Source organism: Haliaeetus albicilla, chromosome 19 (genome assembly GCF_947461875.1).
Source record: "Haliaeetus albicilla chromosome 19, bHalAlb1.1, whole genome shotgun sequence".
NCBI classification, from domain to species: domain Eukaryota; kingdom Metazoa; phylum Chordata; class Aves; order Accipitriformes; family Accipitridae; genus Haliaeetus; species Haliaeetus albicilla.
Window position 1 is genome coordinate 10,463,785 of NC_091501.1, and position 20,433 is coordinate 10,484,217.

The window sequence follows — 20,433 nt, forward strand, 5'->3', positions numbered from 1 at the left end:
ATTGCTAGCAGGCCTATTTTCATGAGATAATTATACAGATTTAGGTCCCTATGAGGGTTAAATGAGTCTTCAAATAGTACTACACAGTTCTGTGCCCTGACTAGTTACAGTCTAAACATTCTAGGATTTGTCAGAACACTTTGCAGAAATAACACAGAGTTTTGACAATGCTAATCTCAGGAAATGCACTGAACAGGGAATGATTTCTTTAGTAGCATCCAGTATTTCTGAAATACCTGCTATATCTGTGAAAAAGCGTTATGGATCAGAATTTCTCTTGATGTTACAGTTTGTATACAACAGAGGCTATTACTTCCCTACGATTTTGAAAAATACATGTGTATGAATTCATATGCATAAATGCATGAACCTTTGAAATGCCAAGTGGCTGATTTTTAGAAGTATCATCTTGTGTTTTTTACAAGTATCCCTACTATGTAAAGTACAGGATTTCAGAATTAAAACTGGAATACACATTTCTGTAATATTTCATAATTTACAGTTATTGATGGGTGGTTATAAAGTTTTCCAATGTTAAACTTTGCAGTTTGTTAGAGACAGTTATTAATTTTCAGGTACAGATAAAAAAATTGAAACCTGGGGGAAAAAAAGCACAGCAGCGTACAAGTTAACTCCTCGTGCTTATGAAACCGAGACACCCTAGCAGCAGACTACAGGCAGTGCTGTTAGGCAAACTGCTAGCAGACTTCCTTTCAACTGTGCCTAATCAGAATTAAGTATTGAAAGACATACATATGCCATCGAAGAAGAAGCATTTTTCTTCACAAATATAAAAATGTGTCAGAATTGCAGTAAGTATATTAACAAATTAACAGCTTAAGTCTTGTCCGGCTATGCAGCCACTAAGTGAAATAACCACCAGCAGTATAAGCTGTACTGATTTTTAGAAGTATGTTCAAGCACATGCAGTACCTGGAACTTTTTTACCTATGAAGAACCCCAACTTTACAGAACTTGTTGAGGAAACAGAGGGGACAATCGCAAGGTAACTTTACTACAAGTTAAACAAATAGCCGAAGTCAACTATTCCGTGACTCTGCTGCTGAAAAGTGTAGTGGCGATGGTGACTCGGTTAATGAAGTTATCTGACGTTGCTCGGTAGACCGTACTGAAGATGACACTGCCCAGGTCACCTAAGAAATAGCGTTCCGGGGAAAACGACCGGAGCGGTGCCGAACAAACTCCGCTTCGTCCTCCCGGCGCGATGAGCGACCGAGCAGCTCCGCACGAAGCGCACCGCTGCCGCCGCTGCTCCGCGGGGCTCGGGGCTCCTGCCCTGGGCAGAGGGGCAGCACTCCTCCCGCCGGCACCCCCGCAACCCCCGCCCCGCTCCGCTCCCCTCCTCGTCCCCGCGCAGCCCCGCACCGAGGCCGCCGCCCCGCACCGCCCCGCCGCGCTCCCCCCGGCGCCGTCACCCCGGGAGTGGGCCCGGGCGCCGCCGCCCCTCGCCGGGCCGTGGAGCAAAACTTTCCCCGGGGGACTCGAGCAGCCCCCCCCGCCACCTGCGCCCCCCCGCGCTGGGCTGCCATTGGCCGAGCCGCCTACCGAAGCCCGCTAGGCACAAAAGGCGTTGCTAAGTGGATGCTTATTCCCCCCCCCTTTTTTTATTTTTTTCCCTCCCCCCCCCCCTTTTTTTTTGTCTCCCCCCCCCCACCCTTCACTACTTCTTCGGTTCACTCGCGCCGCGCCCGCCGCTGCCGCCGCTCCGCTCCCCGCGGGAGGCTGCGCGGGTCGGGCGCGGAGCCGGTCCCGCTCCGGCCATGGGCTAGCGGGCAGCCGGGGCGGGGGGGGGGGCAGAAGATGAGTTTCCCCGCGGAGGACGGCGTGGGCAGCCTCTGCCACAAGGCGCTGCAGATCATCTCGGAGCTCTGCCTGGGCGGGCAGGTGGAGCGGGAGAAGTGCGCCGGCATCTTCCCCCTGGAGACAGCCCGCCGGGGCATCGGCGGCACAGGTACCAATACACCGCCACCCCCCCGGTCCCCGGTCCCCGGCCGCCCGCCGGGCCCGTCCTGCCGCCGCGGGGCGGGCAGCGCCGGCGTGGGCGGCCGGAGAACGCAACTTTTTCCTTTGCCTTCCCTGCGTGCGGAGGGGGCGGACGGGGCGGACGGGGGGGGGAGGCAGCCCCACAGCCCGCTTTAAAATCGTCTCCCTCTCGCAGCCCGCCGAGTTCTCCCGGGAAGCAGCGAGGCAAGCGTCGGGACCGCCGAGCCGCCGCCTGGGGTTGGGAGCAGCGCCCCGGGGGGGGACGGGGAAAGCCTGGGGCAGCGGGGACGGGGGAGCACCGAAAGGCGCCGAAGGGAGACAAATCGCCGCCCGACCGGCGAGCCCCGCCGCGTCGGATGTCCTTGTCGCGGGTGGGCAGCGTCCCCCCCCCGCGACGGGCTGGCCGGGAGCGGTTTGCGCCCTCCCGCCCTCTCTCCCCTCTCTCTCCCCAGCCGTCCCGCCGTCCCTGGCGCCGAGCAGACGGCTGGCGGCGGCAACGGGTTGCGCGGAGATGCGGGGGGGAAAGGGGGGGAACCGAGGCGGCCGGGCGGCTCCGCGGGGGGCGGCGGGGAGGGCGGGCAGCCGGCCCGGCTGCGGGGGTAAGGCGGGTTTGGGGGGGCACAGCCCGGGCTGGGGACGGAGCTCGGAGCGAAGGCGGCGCTCGGAGTAAACCTGCGGTGAAACTTGACAGAGCGCCCGGCGCTTTCTGAGAGGGGGTTGAGGTGGTTTTACATCCCCGGCGGTAATCGCTGGGGGCGGCAGGAGAGCTTTCGGACAGCCGGGGAGAACCTGGAGAGTCGGGGCAGCCCTCCGGTCCGCTCCGGGACTCGTGCGGGAAAATTAGGGGTGTGGGGAATTCGGGTTAATTCAGATATTCCGAAACCAGAAAAATTGTCGGGGTCCAGACCAAGATTTTGACTCCTAACGGTGGTATCTTTGGTGACTGATTTCTGGATTGTCAGGATCTTTGGGAACCAGCTCTGCACTTCTGCCTTATTCTGTACAGTACCCTCCGGACCCCTTGCTTTCCATGGTACTTGTTTTTAGGACGGGGCTTGAAAATCAGTCCAAGTTCCGTGCTTCATTTCTGCCAGAAGGGATTGATAACCTATTCTGTCTGTCCATAAATGCAAATGGACAGCTTGCATTATGGCCAACAACTACCAAGCGTACAGTGCAAATTAAATAAATTAACACCAAGTCATGAAAAGCAGCAGGTCCTCAGCATGTGCCCCAGCTGCGCTGGTGCTACCGCCGCAGCTGTTACTTTTTTTGGTTGTTTTTTTTCTTTTCTTCTAATGCCCACAGATTTTACTGCGAATTCCGGGTTATTTGTAGCATCTCAGAACAAAAGACTCTTGTCTGAAAGAGGAGCGGTTCTTCTTTCAGACCGCAGTAACCTGCACGGTTCTCCCAGGGTTTTGCGAGTTTCCAGCCGATGAAAGCGGGCAGGGGGGCTGGGGGGGGGGGCGACCCAGCCCGGCCCAGTGGGGCAGCAGGGCGTGGGGGGCACGGGGGTTGTAACGTGCTTCCACCGGCACGGATCGTGGGATTGTTGTGCTTTGTAAATGCCAGCTACTGAGTATGTTCGGATCGCGCATGGTGTTAATTGTCGTGGTCGGAATGGTAGAAGGTTGCATGAAAATAAAATGACCCTAAGGAGCCTGGAAAATTTGGCTCTGAAAAGGTTAGTTTCTCTATATGATTTTCAGAAAGTACTGCACGGGGAGTCAGTATTAGGTGTCATATAAAAACAAAGTTGAGGTATAAACAGGTGAGATGGGAAGGAAACAAAAATGTCCCACAAGGCTGTTTAGAAAATGTGCATCTTCAACACTGCCTCGATACTGCATTGTGTACAGTAACAGAAGCTTCGTTTTAGGCATTTCTTCAAAGTCAACGATCTTCTTGGTTTTTCATTTGTAAACCCTAACTACCTTGCAATTGTTGGATTAGAAAAAAACTGACAACAGACCAGGGGCTTGAACCACTGGGTCCCACATCTCAGCTGAGTTCCTAAATCTCACTTTTTCCTCCTTAAAAGGAAACCATTATTAGATGATGGGTGCCAACTTTATTGGCACACACATTTTATTAAACATTGTCTCATTAATAACACTGCTAAAGAGCATATACTAATACTTTCTGTCTCCAGTGGAGGAACAGACACACAGTCATTGTTGATAATTGACAATATTTTAATATGTAAACACTTGGATAGACAAATATCACTCGCATCAATTTTATGAACTGAAAGTCTGTAAATACAGTTTAGGCTGAGGGAAATGCAGTCATTCAAAGGTGAACCATGCCATCTCTCTTCTGCTCTTCAAATGCACATAGAGTTCCTTATCTCTATGGCTAAAGTTAATGTTGTCCACAGTGTTGAACATCCATAGTTCCTGTTCATTAAAGGTAGAAACAATAAGTGTTCTCCATCGTCACTCTGAGAAAGAAGCCATAAATGTTTGCATTTTTCTGAAATATCTGTGTCTCATACATAGGGTGGTAGCATTTGGTGTGAATCCATATCACGTAGCCATATCCTTCTGTGGCTGAGTGAGTTCTGCCCAGTTCTGGTATCATGCAGCTGCAGCTGTATGGTACAGAGGAGGAATGGCTATTTAGCCCTATCAGTTTTGCTGTATGTCCCGACTGATGATGCTGGAAGCACTTTCCCAGCGTATGCCCACGCCGGGTGACATGCATCATGGAACTAGTTCAGTTATGTGCTCCCTGGGGCTCCAGCTGTAGCAGTGTGTTGGGAATTAGCTCCTGCAACAAGCACTAAAGTGTGTGGAGTAGAAACTACTGTAGTAAGAGTAAGAAGATACTTGGGGTGTGAGGAGTTCTGGAAGATGGGGAGAAGATAAAAGACTGTGAGAGGGTTACTACAGAATAATGGTTTATTATTGTATGTTGTTATGTTACAGAATCACAGCTACACTTTCAGTCAAAACCCAAAAAGCAAATAGTCCAGGAGATGGTATAAAGAAGAGAGAAAAGAAAAAATAAAAATAGCTGGCTATACAGGGATCGTATAGTTGCTCTTTAAATGGTGGGTTCATTTAGTTTTCCTCATCTCAAAAAAAGATACCTAAAAGTGTCACAAAGGTAGCATAGGCAATAATCACTAATGAGATTTCATTTGAGGAAATAAGTCTAAAAAGATGAGGAGACCCATATTTGGAAAGGAAAGAATAGTGCAAGAAACATTTCAGAAAGTAAAACAGTAGATGGTAAAAAGGAAAGCAGAGCATTTCTATTTAATACAAGAATAAAAATATGCTCTAGAAGTTGAAAACATTAAAAAAGGCAACTAGAACTGCTGTGATATGGTTATGTTGGTGGGTGTGATGATTGCATTCTGTTCAGCTAGACCATGAAAAGCAGCCAAGCTTCTCGGAGCAATCAGCTAGTTAAGACAAAAGGTGCACCACCCAATCACAGGCTCAAAGCAAAATATGAGACAATATTGACCTCGTGACCCAAGAAGTTTCACTGACAACCAGAAAGGCTGTGTACTGATTTTTTTGTTAGTGTAAGTGTCTAGGTATGAGAAAGAAGCATAACAAGGATAACAGAATCAACCACAAAGAAGAGGGAGCCAGAGACACAGGCAGAACAAAAAATGGAGAGTTTGGCTTTGGGAAGGCAGAGTACAACAAGCAGAAAGGAGAGCTATTCAGGTTTGCTGCTAACCGAAAAATCAACCACCATGTGTTTGATTATTCTTATTCTCAGAGAAATAAGAGTTTGGACATTCTTTGTGGACAAACAGGATTATATCAAAGAAGTGACTGATTATTCAATAGCTTTTTCCTCTCAGTGATACCATCTCAGTGACACCATCACCTTAGGACCCTCAATTACTGCTCACTGCTTGGGTCAAGAAGGGGTAATCATATTTAGTGTAATGGATAATTAATCTATGGAACTCACAGCAGAGAATCTTAGTGAGATAAATAATTCTGTAAATTTCTAAGAGTTTTAGACAATTAGTGAAGATAGACATCTGCTGTTACATTTTCTGCCCTGGTAATTACAAGGACTATTAATTCTCTCATCTCGGGGGAATGTTCAAGTGAAAGGATTAGGAAGCTGTTTATATTTATGGTACCTTTATATAGTTATATGACTATGTGAGCTTTCTTCTGAAGGGTATAACATTTTTTGCAAAATGCTGAATTAGTTGTGCAACTGTTTTCGTTTTATTTTACACCTCCTTTATTTCCAGTAGATTTAGGCAAGATGATTAAGATGTTTGTCAACTAATAGGAAGAGTTCAGGTGGAAAATCAATGGGAGCTGGATGTGCAGGATTGCACCTAACAAAATTTATCTCTAATCCAAGTACATTATTTTCTAAAGTGTCCAAAATTCATATATGCAGCTTGGTTATACCTGTATTTTGACTCAGGTTATCTGATTAATAAAGGACTCGAATTCATTTTTACCAGTTAAGCATCACTCCTCACTTTCAAAGGAACCAAGCACATCAAAGTCCCAGTTGGGAGCATTTCTGAAGGTTAAGCCAATTGCATAGAGTGTAATGAGAGGAGCTTTGGCATCCTGCTCTAGGGACACATGTTTAAAATTCACTGCATGTCCTCTGCAAATGGTGGGCACTTTCTGCTGTCTTTGCCTTTTTTTAGGCCTGCTGGTCCTGCAGAACTTCACTATCTTATTATCAGCTCTCATGGGGAATCGATGTTTATAACAGAGCTGGGAATCCAGTTGCTTCCGTGCCAGGAGGGCATATTTTAGCCATCTAGAGTAGGTAAAGAGTTCTAGAAAGCCATGTTCATGCTTGCTCTTTTGCTTGTCCGACAATGAATTTATGTTGACCATGCAAAGAGCATCAGCTTCTACAGGATCATCTGTTATTCATCTAAATATTCTACTCACAAGTATTTTATTAACATAAAAGTTTAACCTACCAAGTTTCTGACCCTACCCCTGATTGACAGTTTACTGTAGAAGTATAGAGGGAGGAAGAAAACAGTGGAGCATCCTGCGCATAGCCACTCTGTAATACAGCCTCGCTCTTCCCTGAAGACTAATGCCTTGGGTCCTCCTGCTGTACCTGGCATGAGTCTCCCGTTGGCTGTCAGCTGCTTCCCTGACAGCTCTCAACCTGCTGATGGCAGCTGATGGTTTACATTTAGTCCTGGTTCCTTTAAACATGAACCATTGCACACACACACGGAGTATAAGCTGTAGGTATACTTACACTGCCTGGATACATTTAGGGGGTGGAAAGAACAGATTTATCCAATAGCGTCCTTGCAAGCTCTTCTCAACTGTGCCAAAGCGAGCGTGAAGGGGACCAGACATGGCTTGAATGAATGTGAAGACTACTGCGATCAGTGTAGGACTGTCATACAAGAAAGGAACACTTTTCTTCATGAGAAAGTAGCTGTTGTGTGAAACAATTGAGCATTCTGTTACAGAGAAATGTGATAAAATTAAATAATAAACATTTGGACAGTTAACAGGCCAATCGAATTATTTACGATACAGCTCATCACCTGGGCAGAACAAAGTTATTACCAGAGAGAAATATGGTTTGGGGGGAAAAAAGTGCAGGTTTACTGAAAAATATGCTTAACAAAATCAATGTTAACAAGCTGTGAAAACCAGAAATGCATCTCATTCAGCAGCGTAAAGGCAGAACAGAGGGGTAAACATACCACAGAGACCAGATTTATTTACAGGAAATGTGAAGGCAGTCACAACAATGCAGAAGTGCTCAACATGCAGACAGCAGCGATACACAGTAAAAACGAGTTTCATGAAAGAATCCTCCTCCATACGCATTTTGCAAAGAAATACAGATGAGAAGTACAGAAACATTTAGAACAGCTGGAGGACAAATCTGTAACGATGAAGATAAACAGACACAGTGTTTTGCTGGGTCTCGTCATATGTGTGAGATGTTCATTATATAATGCTGGGTAAGAATAAACATAACCATGACAATTCAAAAATGACACTTGAGCTGCATGAACCTTGTTACAGCTATGGTATGCTTATGATTAATGGCAGTCTAGTGGGCTTATGATGTGTTTTCATTCCATTTTCTTGTCTGAAAGAAGATAATGAGAGTTTCTTGCAGATGCTCACAGAGACATCCTCACGAGTGGGAGAGCAGCATGGGACTGAGCCCAAAGCTGGTTTTTTGTTTAATGGAAGGCAAGTGGGCAGACATGGGTTGAGCAGAGATGGGAATTACCTCCTATTGAGATTAAGTGAGAGTTAATGAGTAGAAAAGTAGGTAGGCCAGAAAAAGCCTTGGAAGTGGAGGCAAATAATTTACATTTGGTGTGTTACAGAGGAGAGGCCAATGTTCAGTGCAACTTCTTTTGCTTCCTGCACTGCAGGCAAAACACGATGACCTAGTCAGGCAGAAGTGAAAGCCATCTTCTCTAGTTACATACAGCGCACAAATCATGTACTGAGGCTCATGAATATACAGCTGCTGTGGCAAATTCCTTCTGATTTTTGGAAAACAGAAGGTAATGTAGTCTAGAAGAAGGCTAATGAGCTTTTGGGAAATACCTTGTATCTGCTGTATGTCACATAATCTGAAGTCCTGTACATGGAGTTTGAAATGGCAAAAGAGGGTGTTCCATTTGTGGTTGGACAGATATAGATTATCAGATGCATTAATATATAACTTAGATAAAATGATTTTGACAAGAGATTAATAATTTTATGTGCTGTAATCATGTAGTAAATCACAGTGATACCTGACTTCCTTGGATTCCCTTACTGTCAAGAAACATGCTACCACAGAGCCCGGTTAGCATTAAGAAGTGATACACCAGCCAGCAGATGGTGATGGCTGTTTTGAACAAATTCAGACATCAGACTGAGTTAACAGCCTAGGAGGGAACACATTCACAATAGAGCTAGACTCAAAAGATTTGAGGAAGACCTTCAAAGTATGTTTCTCCATGAGAGCAGGAGAGGAGATCATATTAAGTGATACAAATACTTTAAGTGAAAGGCTATTTTTGCTGTTTGAAATTTAAGTAAGTTGGGTGTTCTGACAGGTTCAGGTTGTGAGAGAAAATACAAGACTCTGCATCTGCCACTTTCTGAGGCACACTAAAGCATTATATCCCCATCTGCAGGGATTTGGATGAAACAGAGGTAATTGTGGAAGATCTGCTAATGCCAAGTAAAAATGAACACCAGCAACCTTTTATGTTCTTCAAATTTCCCCAGGGAAAACTGAACAGCAGAAATGATGGGATGGACCAACTGGTTCATATACGTGGAGATAAGGGAGATTTATTGGACCCAGACCTTTTATAATCGCTTATTATAAAAAAAGCTATTATAAAAGCTATTAGAGTGCTTCCTTCCAAATCCTAGAAAATCAGAGAGAATAATTTATCTGATTGAGCTGACTCCTGATTTTCCAGACACAAGAGTTCCCCTAAGAGTGGTCACTATGGAAAGGGTGAAGTTCCTTACAGTTGATGAACAAGAGAACAAATTAAAAGTTAAGGAAAAATATGTTTGAAAAAAGTTTCAGAAACGTTGTACTTTAAATATTTAAGAGAACCAAGATATAGATGAAGAGGTGGGTTAAAAGAGAATGTAATCCCCTTTTTTCCATTTTCCCAGGTGTTCCTCTCCCCCTATTCCTTTGCTGGCAAGAATACGTCCTCTTTAGTATGGTCCACATCAGACACGTGCCTGCCCCTTATAAACATGGGCAGCTATGTCACAGCACTATCTGGTCTCTCTCTCCATTCAAGATCATGGGTTTGTGGAGTATGTTTTTCCAAAGTTAAGCATCAAGGGGCACATACTGTCAGGGCACTAACTAAAATGTAAATGAACTTAATTTGGTTTGGAAATGGAAATCTGCCAATGTGCGTGCTTGCAAATGGATTCATGGGCAGAACTTTTCCGAGGTAAGCTTCAAGCAACAAATTGTTGGAAGCCATAGTACAGAAACTACTGCTCAAAACATTCCCTAGCATCCAGAATAAAGATGGGAATGTTTCTGAAGTACTTGCCTAATATGAAAGACTGGCTATCAAGGAACCTCTTATGGTGGAAATGTTTCTGAGGATATTTATAAAAAATGTAGAGAGATTTTGAGGTAAATAGAATTCATGCACTTTCCAAACAGACTTGCCTTTCTCAAATGAGAAATATAAAATTGTCCAAAATTCCCTATCTTGAAAGAGCAGTTTTAAGTAGAAAGGCATCAGGAAACATGATACTTTCTTTCAGTTATGAAATTCTATCAAGACTATGAAGATGACATTAAGGACAGAGGTCAGTAAAGGAAGATCACCATGAGTGAAATGGTAACTCCATTGAAGTTGCTGGAAGATTTCCCACTAATCAGAAGGGAGTGTGTGAGAAAGAGGTTCTTCTTCATATTGCTGATTTTACCCAGCATGAGAACAGGAATGGCAAAAGCATAATGCTACATGTCCAGATGAATATTCGGAAAGATGTCCAGTTCTGTGCAAATGTGTAGCATTGAAGACAAGCTGCAATTACCATTTCAGAAAGAGAGTAGCCAAACAACTGCTTGTAATTCAAGATGGTTTTTCTCTTCCTTCATACCAAAGACTAGTGAGAACATCGTTTACAGTGTTGGCGATTAACATTGTCCCAGCAGAGTGAGTATATCTCCTTCTGCCTCTAAAAACTGAGGCAGTCTTTGAATTTGTCACCAGTTCTATGTCTTTAAATAATACTTATATATGTGAAGTGCAACCCTGGTCTGATGACGCATCCATCCTTCAGAACCCATTTTCCTTCCCCACCAGATTTCTTTGGCAGGGATGTGAAGAAACTCCTAGTCTGCAGAACTGTCTCTTAATGTTTTGTATTCGTAAACCAAACTTCCTATAAAAAGGTAATATAAGAGACATATCTAGTCTAACAGGCAAAGGGTCTGGGAAGCTCCCGTTGACTGCTTTTCTACAGATGATTTCAGTCTTCACGTAACAGCAAATCTCTCATAATTGCTCAACTGAGTGACTGTCAGAAGTGAGGAAATGAAGCAATATGCTTTTTATGTCAATTATTATGGCATACAGATTGCTTTTTAGCAATTATGGCAGTAAATATAATTAAATACTTTTCTTTGTAATGTAAGTTTTTTGGGTCAAATTCCTGGCAATTAAAATATTTCATGTTTCTGTTTAAGTATTTGTTGTATTATGAAGTACAATATGTGAGGTTGTTTATTAGTAAAATAGCAAAAATGGAGACTATAATTTATACAACTATTTGTAGAATTATCTCCTTTTCTCCATTCTTGAGACTTCAGATGTTCCATGTGATTATTTTAGAGCTATAAAACTTACACTTTCTGTAAAGGTTTTAGGAGTGACTTAGAATTTGAAATAGTTTAATGGAACAGAAAAAAAGCTTAGAGAAAGTTAAAGTACAGGAGTAGGTGTTGAAAGGAGAAGCCAAGTTATCTGAAGGCTTGAAAAATGTCTTGCAGTGAAAAACTTAAAACAGAATTGGCTAGAAATGCTTTGATGGAATGTTTTTCAACTGGTAGTATCTATTTATCAAATTGAAACTCTGCTGGAAGGAATCAATTTTCATATTTCTGGTTTTGAAATGTTTCCAGCGGTTTCAAAGTTGTTAAAACATCCTGTTTCAAGTTTTTTAAATGAAAAAAAAAAAAATACAATCTTCAGTTCTACAAGCCTTCCTCTCAAAATATAACCTAATTATGCCAGCCGTCTCTAAAGTGAGCTGGAAATATTGCAAATGACCCCAAATTGAATTGCTTTTGGTTGTTTTTTTTTTATTTCTGGTAGATCATCAACATTTTCAAGAGTTCTACTTTTTGTCAGGCTTCGAGAATGGAAAAATATTTTGTCCAGCTTGATTGAAATTCAGCTGGTTCAATTTATCATAGAAGTTCCTTCAGTGGGGCATACCTCTGTATTAATATATTAAATTCAGTTATGACTATGTATTGGGTTTGCATGGCAAGGTTTTGGTAGCGGAGGGGTTACAGGGGTGGCTTCTGTAAGAAGCTGCTGGAAGCTTCCCCCATGTGCGACAGAGCCAGTGCCAGCCGGCTCTATGACGGACCTGCCGCTGGCCAAGGCCGAGCCAGCAACAGTGGTAGCACCTCTGGGATAATAGATTTAAGAAAGAGCAAAAAAAACCTGTGCAACTGCAGCTGAAGAGAGGAGTGAGAACATGTGAGAGGAACAGCCCTGCAGACCCCAGTTCAGTGCAGAAGGAGGGGGAGGAGATGCTCCAGGCGCCGGAGCAGAGATTCCCCTGCAGCCCGTGGGGAAGACCATGGTGAGGCAGGCTGTCCCCCTGCAGCCCAGGGAGGTCCACGGGGGAGCAGATCTCCACCTGCAGCCTGTGGAGGACCACACGCTGGAGGATGCACCCAAAGGAGGCTGTGGCCCCGTGGGAAGCCTGTGCTGGAGCAGGGTCCTGGCAGGATCTGTGGACCCGGGGAGAGAGGAGCCCACGCTGGAGCAGGTTTTCTGGCCGCACTTGTGACCCCGTGGGGGACCCACGCTGGAGTTCATGAAGAACTGTAGCCCGGGGGAAGGACTCACATCGAAGAAGTTCATGGAGGACTGTCTCCTGTGTGGGAGGGATCCCACGCTGGAGCAGAGGAAGAGTGTGAGAAATCCTGCCCCTCAAGAGGATGAAGCAGCAGAGATAATGTGTGATGAACTCACTGTAAACCCCATTCCGTCCCTGTGCACCGCTGGCGGGGAGGAGGTAGAGAAAATTGGGAGTAAAGCCCAGGAAGAAGGGAGGGGTGGGAGGAAGGTGTTTTAAGGTTTGGGTTTTATTTCTCATTATCCTACTCTGATTTGATTGGTATTAAATTAAATTATTTTTTTCCCCACGTCAAGTCTGTTTTGACTGTGTCAGTAATTGCTGAGTGATCTTTCCCTGTCCTTATCTTGACCCATGAGCCTTTTGTTATATTTTCTCTCCCGCTGTCCAGCTCAGGAGGGGGAGTCGTAGAGCAGCTTTGGTGGCTCCTGGGGTCCAGCCAGGGTCAACCCACCAGAGCCCATTCTCTGGCACTGAGGCCGACTTGCATGTAAGAGCCTCTTTCCATGCTATTCAAGTCTGTCATGTGCTGAAACAGAAGGACCACATCCAAACCACTTAAGAGTGATCATTGGCCTACTCTAATTCCTTTTCCATGCCCAAGAATTGGGTGGGAGGGCATCACCTGGCCCAGTTTAAAACCATTCCAGGGACTGGTATAGGCAATTGAGTTTCAAGTCCTGTGTTTGTTTCCTGGCATGGTTTATTTTATTTGTATTTTGTATAGGCATGTCTTATGAAGCATATCATATCTTTTAATCTTTCATACAAAGACATGAAAGAAGCAATGACTGTAAATTAGAACTACAAAAGTACGAATCAGAAATACAAATTTGCAACAAGGTGATTAACCATTGAAACAAGCTGTAAACTCAGCATCTCTTGATGTCTTCTCTTGTTGTCAAGATAGGACAGTCTGCTGCAGAACATGCACAAGCCGAGTAAAAATTACTGGGCTCAGGAAGGATATCAGGGTAAACAGTAGATTAAAACAAATAGCCTAATAATCCCTACTGGGAATAAATTATCTAGAAAGATCATATGCAAAAGTATCGTTTGCATCTTGTGTTACATTATTATTAGATATAATTATGCATCCATTCATTTTATGGAAGCATCTTAAGTCAGCATTTGCCATATTAATTTCTCATTAAGCTGACATGCATATTCCAAAGGCTACATTTTGACATTTAACTACAGGCAGAAAAGGAGGATGCCTTTCTCAGGACTGGCACGAAATGGTCGAGGAGGCATACTTCTGTTCAAGGCAGGGCAGCCGCTTGTGCCAAACTCTTTAAATCAAGAAACACATCCTCTGCCAATTCCCCCCTGACACTGGCCAGGACGTATATGAAGTAAGGTTGAGCAGAACTGTATCTTTCAAACCTCCAGACTACAAACATTTTCCATTTCCTTTTGCTATTCTCACACATTTTCATGCTGAATGGGCCTTAAGTTCAGTGTTTGTTACTGGAAAATGTATCTGGATATTATATATTAATAAAAAAAACGTTCCCAAGTATTCTACTGGAATCTTCATCTCTCAAAGGGACCTGTGAGGTACATACTGTTCCATGGAGCTAATACATACCTCGAGGACTATTTTTCTTCCTGTGATCCTGTAGAATAAACATGCTCAAACTCTTGTTGCACTTTTCCACTGATTCAGTTTAGTAGCCTATAGCTTGGAGCTATGGATACAAAATATTAGCTGTTAAACTGTCAAAACTTATTGTAACAAGCAGCAGCAGCTATTACTTGAGGGACATTTAAGTAGGGTTTATTGAATACTTTTAAAGCATACCAAAGGCTCTTTTCAAAAGGAAAGGGATTTTTTTAGTTGTATTTTATAATATTACATGATACTGGAAAAATCAAACTGAAATATGTCACATAGAATAAAACTCCTAATTAGGGCTCAACTGGCATTTCTGGTGATGCACCATCTCCTAAAATATAAGTCTGTTCACAGAATTTCATTGGTATGAAATCTGTTCTCCTATCTTTGGCCATGCTATCGGATATGCTAACTAATTGTGGCAGAAAAAGTCAAATACGGGGCAGCAGGGGTAGCTAAGTGTACCGTATGGTCTCTGTATAACTCAGGGTGCTGTATAGTGTATTCTGAAGCCAGCTGCATTTTCAGAGCAGAATTTCAGATACAGATGTATATGTATATGTGCTGTCTCGGTCTAACACAGTCTTGGTCCAGAGCTTAAGATTTAACCTTGGAAGTTTCTTATTTATGACAGATTATATCCTGTCTCTATGCCACTTAAACGTTAGGGTTTAACATGTTTCTGAAGCGGTTAGCACACTGAGTCAAAAGTTGGGCAAGCCTTGAAGAAATTTGTGTATCAGCCTGGTGGTTTAGAACTGGTCCATCTTCATGCGCACTTACAGAAAATGTTGACTGTGGTTTAACTTTTTCAGCAAGATGTGTTCCTGAGCAGACACCTTTTGACAGCAACGGCCATGAGTATTTGGGACCATTTGGGTAGTCTCTTACTTCCTGAGAAGTCTGACTGAGTGCGTGGCTAGTGGTACAGATACTGGCCCCTGGCCTGAACAACAATTAATGGAGTATTTGTGAAATAGATATCAGAGAATGATAGCATTTTAAAGGTACAGGCTTAGGTATTAAAAAAAACCAAACAACAACAAACAAACAAACAAACAAAAACCCCAAACCATTAAATAGGACTTTAAAGCTCTACACAAGATAATGATCAAAATGTTTCTATCTCCTTACCTGTGCCATTTTTAATTTTTTTTTCTCTCAATGTTTGTCTGTCATGGTGATCTTTGTTTCTAATTCCTTGCAGACATCTCAGTCAGTCTGTTAGCAGTAGTCGTCAGCTTCTGCGGGCTCGCCTTGCTGGTAGTCTCACTTTTTGTCTTTTGGAAGTTGTGTTGGCCCTGCTGGAGAAGCAAACCTCTCACTTCCAATGCCAGTAATGTCCCTCAGAGCAACTCCAGTGCTCCTACGGAGGTTTTCGAGACCAGTGAGAAAAAGGAAGTTAAAGAAAATGGGAAACCTACAACAAAGGTACTTGAAGCTGCATTGAAAATTAGCCACACTTCACCTGATATACCAGCAGAGGTCCAGAATGCACTGAAAGAACATCTGATCAGACATGCACGCATGCAGAGGCAGATCACCGAGCCCACATCGTCATCAAGGTAAGTCAGGGGCACTTGCGTTCGTGGCACGTTTTCTGGAAACAGGTAGAGCCAGAACGCTCTGCTGAAAATTTCCACGATCCTGGATTATTCACTGACTTCTTAGCAGTTATGGGCGAAACAGCAGTCACGGGAAGGCAAAGCCTCAGTGCCTTTGAACAGAATGCTCTGAAACATACGGTGTACCTTCAGTTACATCATTATTTTAACATATGAAGATCAAATCAACATCTTCTACTACTTTGTAAATACATACGTTGCTACTTTAAGCATTTTCATTTTAGGTTTTGTGGATAGGAAAATCCATTTCAGTACTGCAAGTCTAGCTTTTTGCAGAGATATGTTTTATAGATACAGCAGTTGCTTTTGAGATGAAAGTTTCCCTTTCCACTAAATAAATGACAGGTTCATTGTTGATGGCACATTTCTTTAAGACTTGGTTTGCCACTTATAAAGGAATTAAAATCCCAGTCTAAGAATGTAGATTCTTACGGACTAATCTTAAAGCAGTACAGATTCTATAGATCTTTAGTATAGAGTAGTAAAAATATCTAAAGAATAGATCTTTAACTAAATAACAAGCATGTAGTATTCCTGAAGTGATTTCTTTTGTATTAAAACACACAACACAAACTTTTCTTTTGTCTTACATACTGCTTTATATTAAAAATTAGTGAAGACGTGTGCAGCGACCTATAGTTTCAAACAGGATTTTCTTCAAATACTGTCAGCAAATTTAATGCGTGGAAAACAAACAGTGAACTGCAAAGATCACTTTCTACATAAAGAAAAGGGAATGTTCTATAAACAATGAATGGGAAAATGAAGGCTAAAGGTCGCACCTGAAGTATTGCATAATGCCATAAGTTAGAATGCAAATACTGTATAGGAAGTAGCTTTCCCTCAATAAACCATTTGCTAAATGAACACATGCTACCAAAGGAAAAAAAAAAAAGGGCTGACATTCACAATAATCATCGGAGGCACAAGATTGGAGAAGACACGCACTTTACATTTAGTGCGCACATACTTTGCTGGCCGCCTGTGAGTCCCTAAGACAGCATTTTGCCAGCTCAGTGCGCTCATTGCGGTGGCGAGCGCTGAAGTGCTTTTTCCCAGCTATCCCAACAGCGTGGAAGAGCCAGCAGGCAACCACAGGAGGCTCCCAAAAATGTGAGCACTCCAGCCGGGGAAGGTCTAACTGACTTTAGCAGCTGAACCATCTCCTGAATTATGAGACTGTACAGCTGGCTTTAAGCCACATTGCCCTGGCTATGCCTGGCTCTAGCTATTGTATCCATCTGCTAAGAGAGGGAGCACGGTATCCAAGCCACTCTGAGGAATGCTTCCAAATTACTGGGATGACTACTTTAAAATTGTAACTGTTATATTAAATACAGAGGGACCAAAATTGATACAGCTTAGCATGACAGTGATATTACACAATTGTTATTACCTAATAGGATATTAATTGGAAGAGATTTATCCATCATGTACCAAGAGGTACCTCTGTAGGCAATCAGACTATCTGACTTCCTAACAGACAAGAAATAGCTGGCTGGCAAATGGACTTGAGTAGTCCCTGTGGTATTATAGGGGAAGAAAGAAGTTCCAGGGACATGATCCAGAGCTACTTCAGGCTGTGAAAATATTCCCACAGACCTCTAGAGTGATTTGGACTGGGATCTAAATGCATATAAAATATCTGTGAAGCCAAGGACAGACTTACAAAATGAAAACCTGCCATCAATCCTACTCTTTCTGCATATGTTGGTAACTTTGTAAGGGAGCTTTTTCTTTTTATCGTCTCTAGATTATCAGGGTTAAATCTTTCCTAAGAGGGACAGTTCCTTTGCTTTGAGTAAACCTGATTGTCCCACCATAGCCAATTAATAGCAGGGTGTTTGGAGATATCACCTTCCTTTACAGTTGGCTGAAAAAGTCTGCACCCTTGCTACAAAGTTACCCAGAAATAGTCCTTTCTGTATTTGTAAATGCATTTTTTCTGTACCTCTGCCTGCCTTAAGGGAGTCTTAACCTTCTGACAGCACATATTAATTATTGCTGCCAAGAATATCATGTATGAGATGAAGGCTGGACATTTAAACCAGCTTTCTGGGTTACTCCTCCAATGTGTTGCAGAATGTTGGATCACAAAACGACTAAAACCTGATGCTGGTGTCCTTCACTGGGGACCTCTAAATAAAGGGGAGCCATTGGCAGACACAGAGGTAGCATAACTTTCTCTTGCACCATCTTCAGCACACCACTGCTTCGTGGTACTCAGGAGTCCTGAACAATCCAAATGCACCATCTCCTAAATGTATTCTACTGACAAAGGATCTAAGAGAAATGTTTGCTGTCTGGATTGTCTCCTCTACACTGATCTCACCAGAGCTGGGGCTAATAAAAGGGTTGTAACCAGTTCTGTGATAGGTTCATGCAGCCATCAGCTCTTAATAAAAGAAATGTAATCATACTAAGTCATCGTAATTGAAGCATAAGGGTTTTAAGAAGCTATTCAGAGCAATAATAAAATGTGCCTGATCACTTTTTATAAACTGTACATTTAACATGGAGACATGTTAGTGTAGGGAAATGATGCATTTCTGCTTAATTGGAACTATACCATTTTCATAGTTCCTGATACTATGAAAAGACCTGCTTGTTAAAAGAAAAAAAAAATCTCTTTAGTCCTTGATCCCAATTAACCAGTAAACTATGATAGAAGTCCTGCATCAGTGGTGTTCATTTACAAACATTTTTGCTCTGTGTTATGAGAACCACTCTTCCCAGTACTTTGTGAAAGTATTCTGTAATATAGTTTATTGCTTCTAGAATATTCCTTTCTTCAAATGTTCACCTCTATTTTCAAATGACATGCTTTTTGCTCTTTAGCGTTAGGTGGGAGAGGAGCTTGTCATTCAGCTCTGCAAAGAGTAAGTTGGTTCCCAGAAGCTACAAAGGCAAAAGTGAGGTGCTTGGGAATGTTAAGGTTAAAGAAAAACAGGCAGCTCTGTTGACTTCAGTGATTGCAAGGAGGAGACAGCAGCCCCTGTTCTGTCTAAATACCACAAGTGCTGGTGTCCTTTCCTGGATTTGGTCCAAAAGATTAGTCTAATGTCATCTGGGAAAGCTAGACCAGAGCCACCCTTTATACATCTCTAGTCATATAAATCAGCATCCTATCCTTCTCTTTTGTCATACCTATGGCAGTCTTACTGAGTTAGAAATCAGTTTCATGCTATCATTATTCCTATGCCAGCACAATTTTATATTAGAGATTTACATACAGATTTGCTGTCACTCAAAATTTATTTGTTCTAAATTATGGAAGGCATGTCTATTATAGCAGTGCTATGTGTAAGAGCCAGTAGAGGTCCAAATACCTGGATTTGCACATGTTAGTAGCTTCACCACATTTTCACAACCTGGTTGCCTGACATCCTTGTACTTCATTATCACAGTCATTAATCCCTTTGTTATTGTAGAACAAAGGAAGATAAATATGTTGCCATGACAACAATGAAGCATCTTAATAATTAACAGACCAATTAGCTATCTTGGTGAAATGCTGTGACTCAGAACAGATACTAGGCGCTATGTAATTAGGACTTCGCTTACTAGAGCAAAAGCGCTGCTGGTTCCCACAGGGAACAGTCATACGGCTGCACTGCTTTACTTAGTGACATCTCGCAACAGTGGTTTCACTGGAGGATCTTACATGCATAAAGCTTGAAAATTTGAAAGAAAGTTGGTACCTTAGAAATAATAGATTTTTTTTACATGTCACTTTTACAAGTGTTAATCCAGATCTTCATAAATGCAAGAGAAGTCGAGGAAAAGAGAATTTGTCCCGTATCCGTTTTCACCCAAACTGGAAATGCCATACAGTCAGCGTCATCACTGTTTCCCCTGCACAGGCAGTTATCTCCACTGCTTGCCTACGGCAGGGTTTGAACACGATTGTCTGGGCATCTCAGTGCTACAGCTGCACCGGAGCGCTCAGGAAGGCCTACCCGCACAATTTCATTAGCACAGAGAGAAGTAGCAGTAACGCAGGTCTTCCCGGACTTATCATTATGAGACAAAAATCCTAGAGAGCCAGTGCCTAAACTGCTGCATGCCCAAACGTCTGTTGCCGCTCCATTTTGGGTGGAGTTCAGTTCCTTCCCTGTGTTTAGCACACCTACGAGGCTGGACTTCTCAGAGGACAAAGGCACAAGGACAGCCCTGAAACTGCCTGAGAACAATATTGTACTTTTCTGACTCGTTAGAGCCTTGCCACTCCTCACTCCATTCCAATGTGGACATTGTATACGACGAATTCAGGGAGTTTTAACATTGAAAAGAAAATCTTGCAGCTTGTCTGTCTGTAAAAAAAAGAAGGGGTAGAACGTGTTACAAGAGGGTGTATTATTCATCTAAATTTGAGATCAAAACACCTGGATTTTTTGGAGCTACTTCAAATGCAGAATATGAAGTTCTCCCCCACCTATTCCTGCGTTACGCTGGGGCTGCTCCCTGCACCTAGCAGTACTGAAACAGTCTAAAGGGGAAACGTTCTTGTCTATTATTTAATGGCTGCAGATTACCCTCTTGTATCTCTGCTCAGCTGAACTGCGGTAGTTTTGTGCTTCTTGCCTTCTGCAAC

The 20,433-nt window shown here is 43.1% G+C and overlaps 1 protein-coding gene across 1 annotated transcript in view; it reads left to right on the plus strand.

The window, feature by feature from the left end:
- Positions 1-1,816: 1,816 nt before the first annotated feature.
- The window catches only part of SYT10 (synaptotagmin 10), a 36,117-nt gene continuing 17,500 nt past the window's right edge, over positions 1,817-20,433 (plus strand). Inside the window, exons 1-2 of the mRNA XM_069807579.1 lie at positions 1,817-1,972; positions 15,422-15,779. Coding sequence (XP_069663680.1) covers positions 1,822-1,972; positions 15,422-15,779 — 509 coding nt within the window. The 5' untranslated portion in view covers positions 1,817-1,821. The remainder of the gene's footprint in view (positions 1,973-15,421; positions 15,780-20,433) is intronic.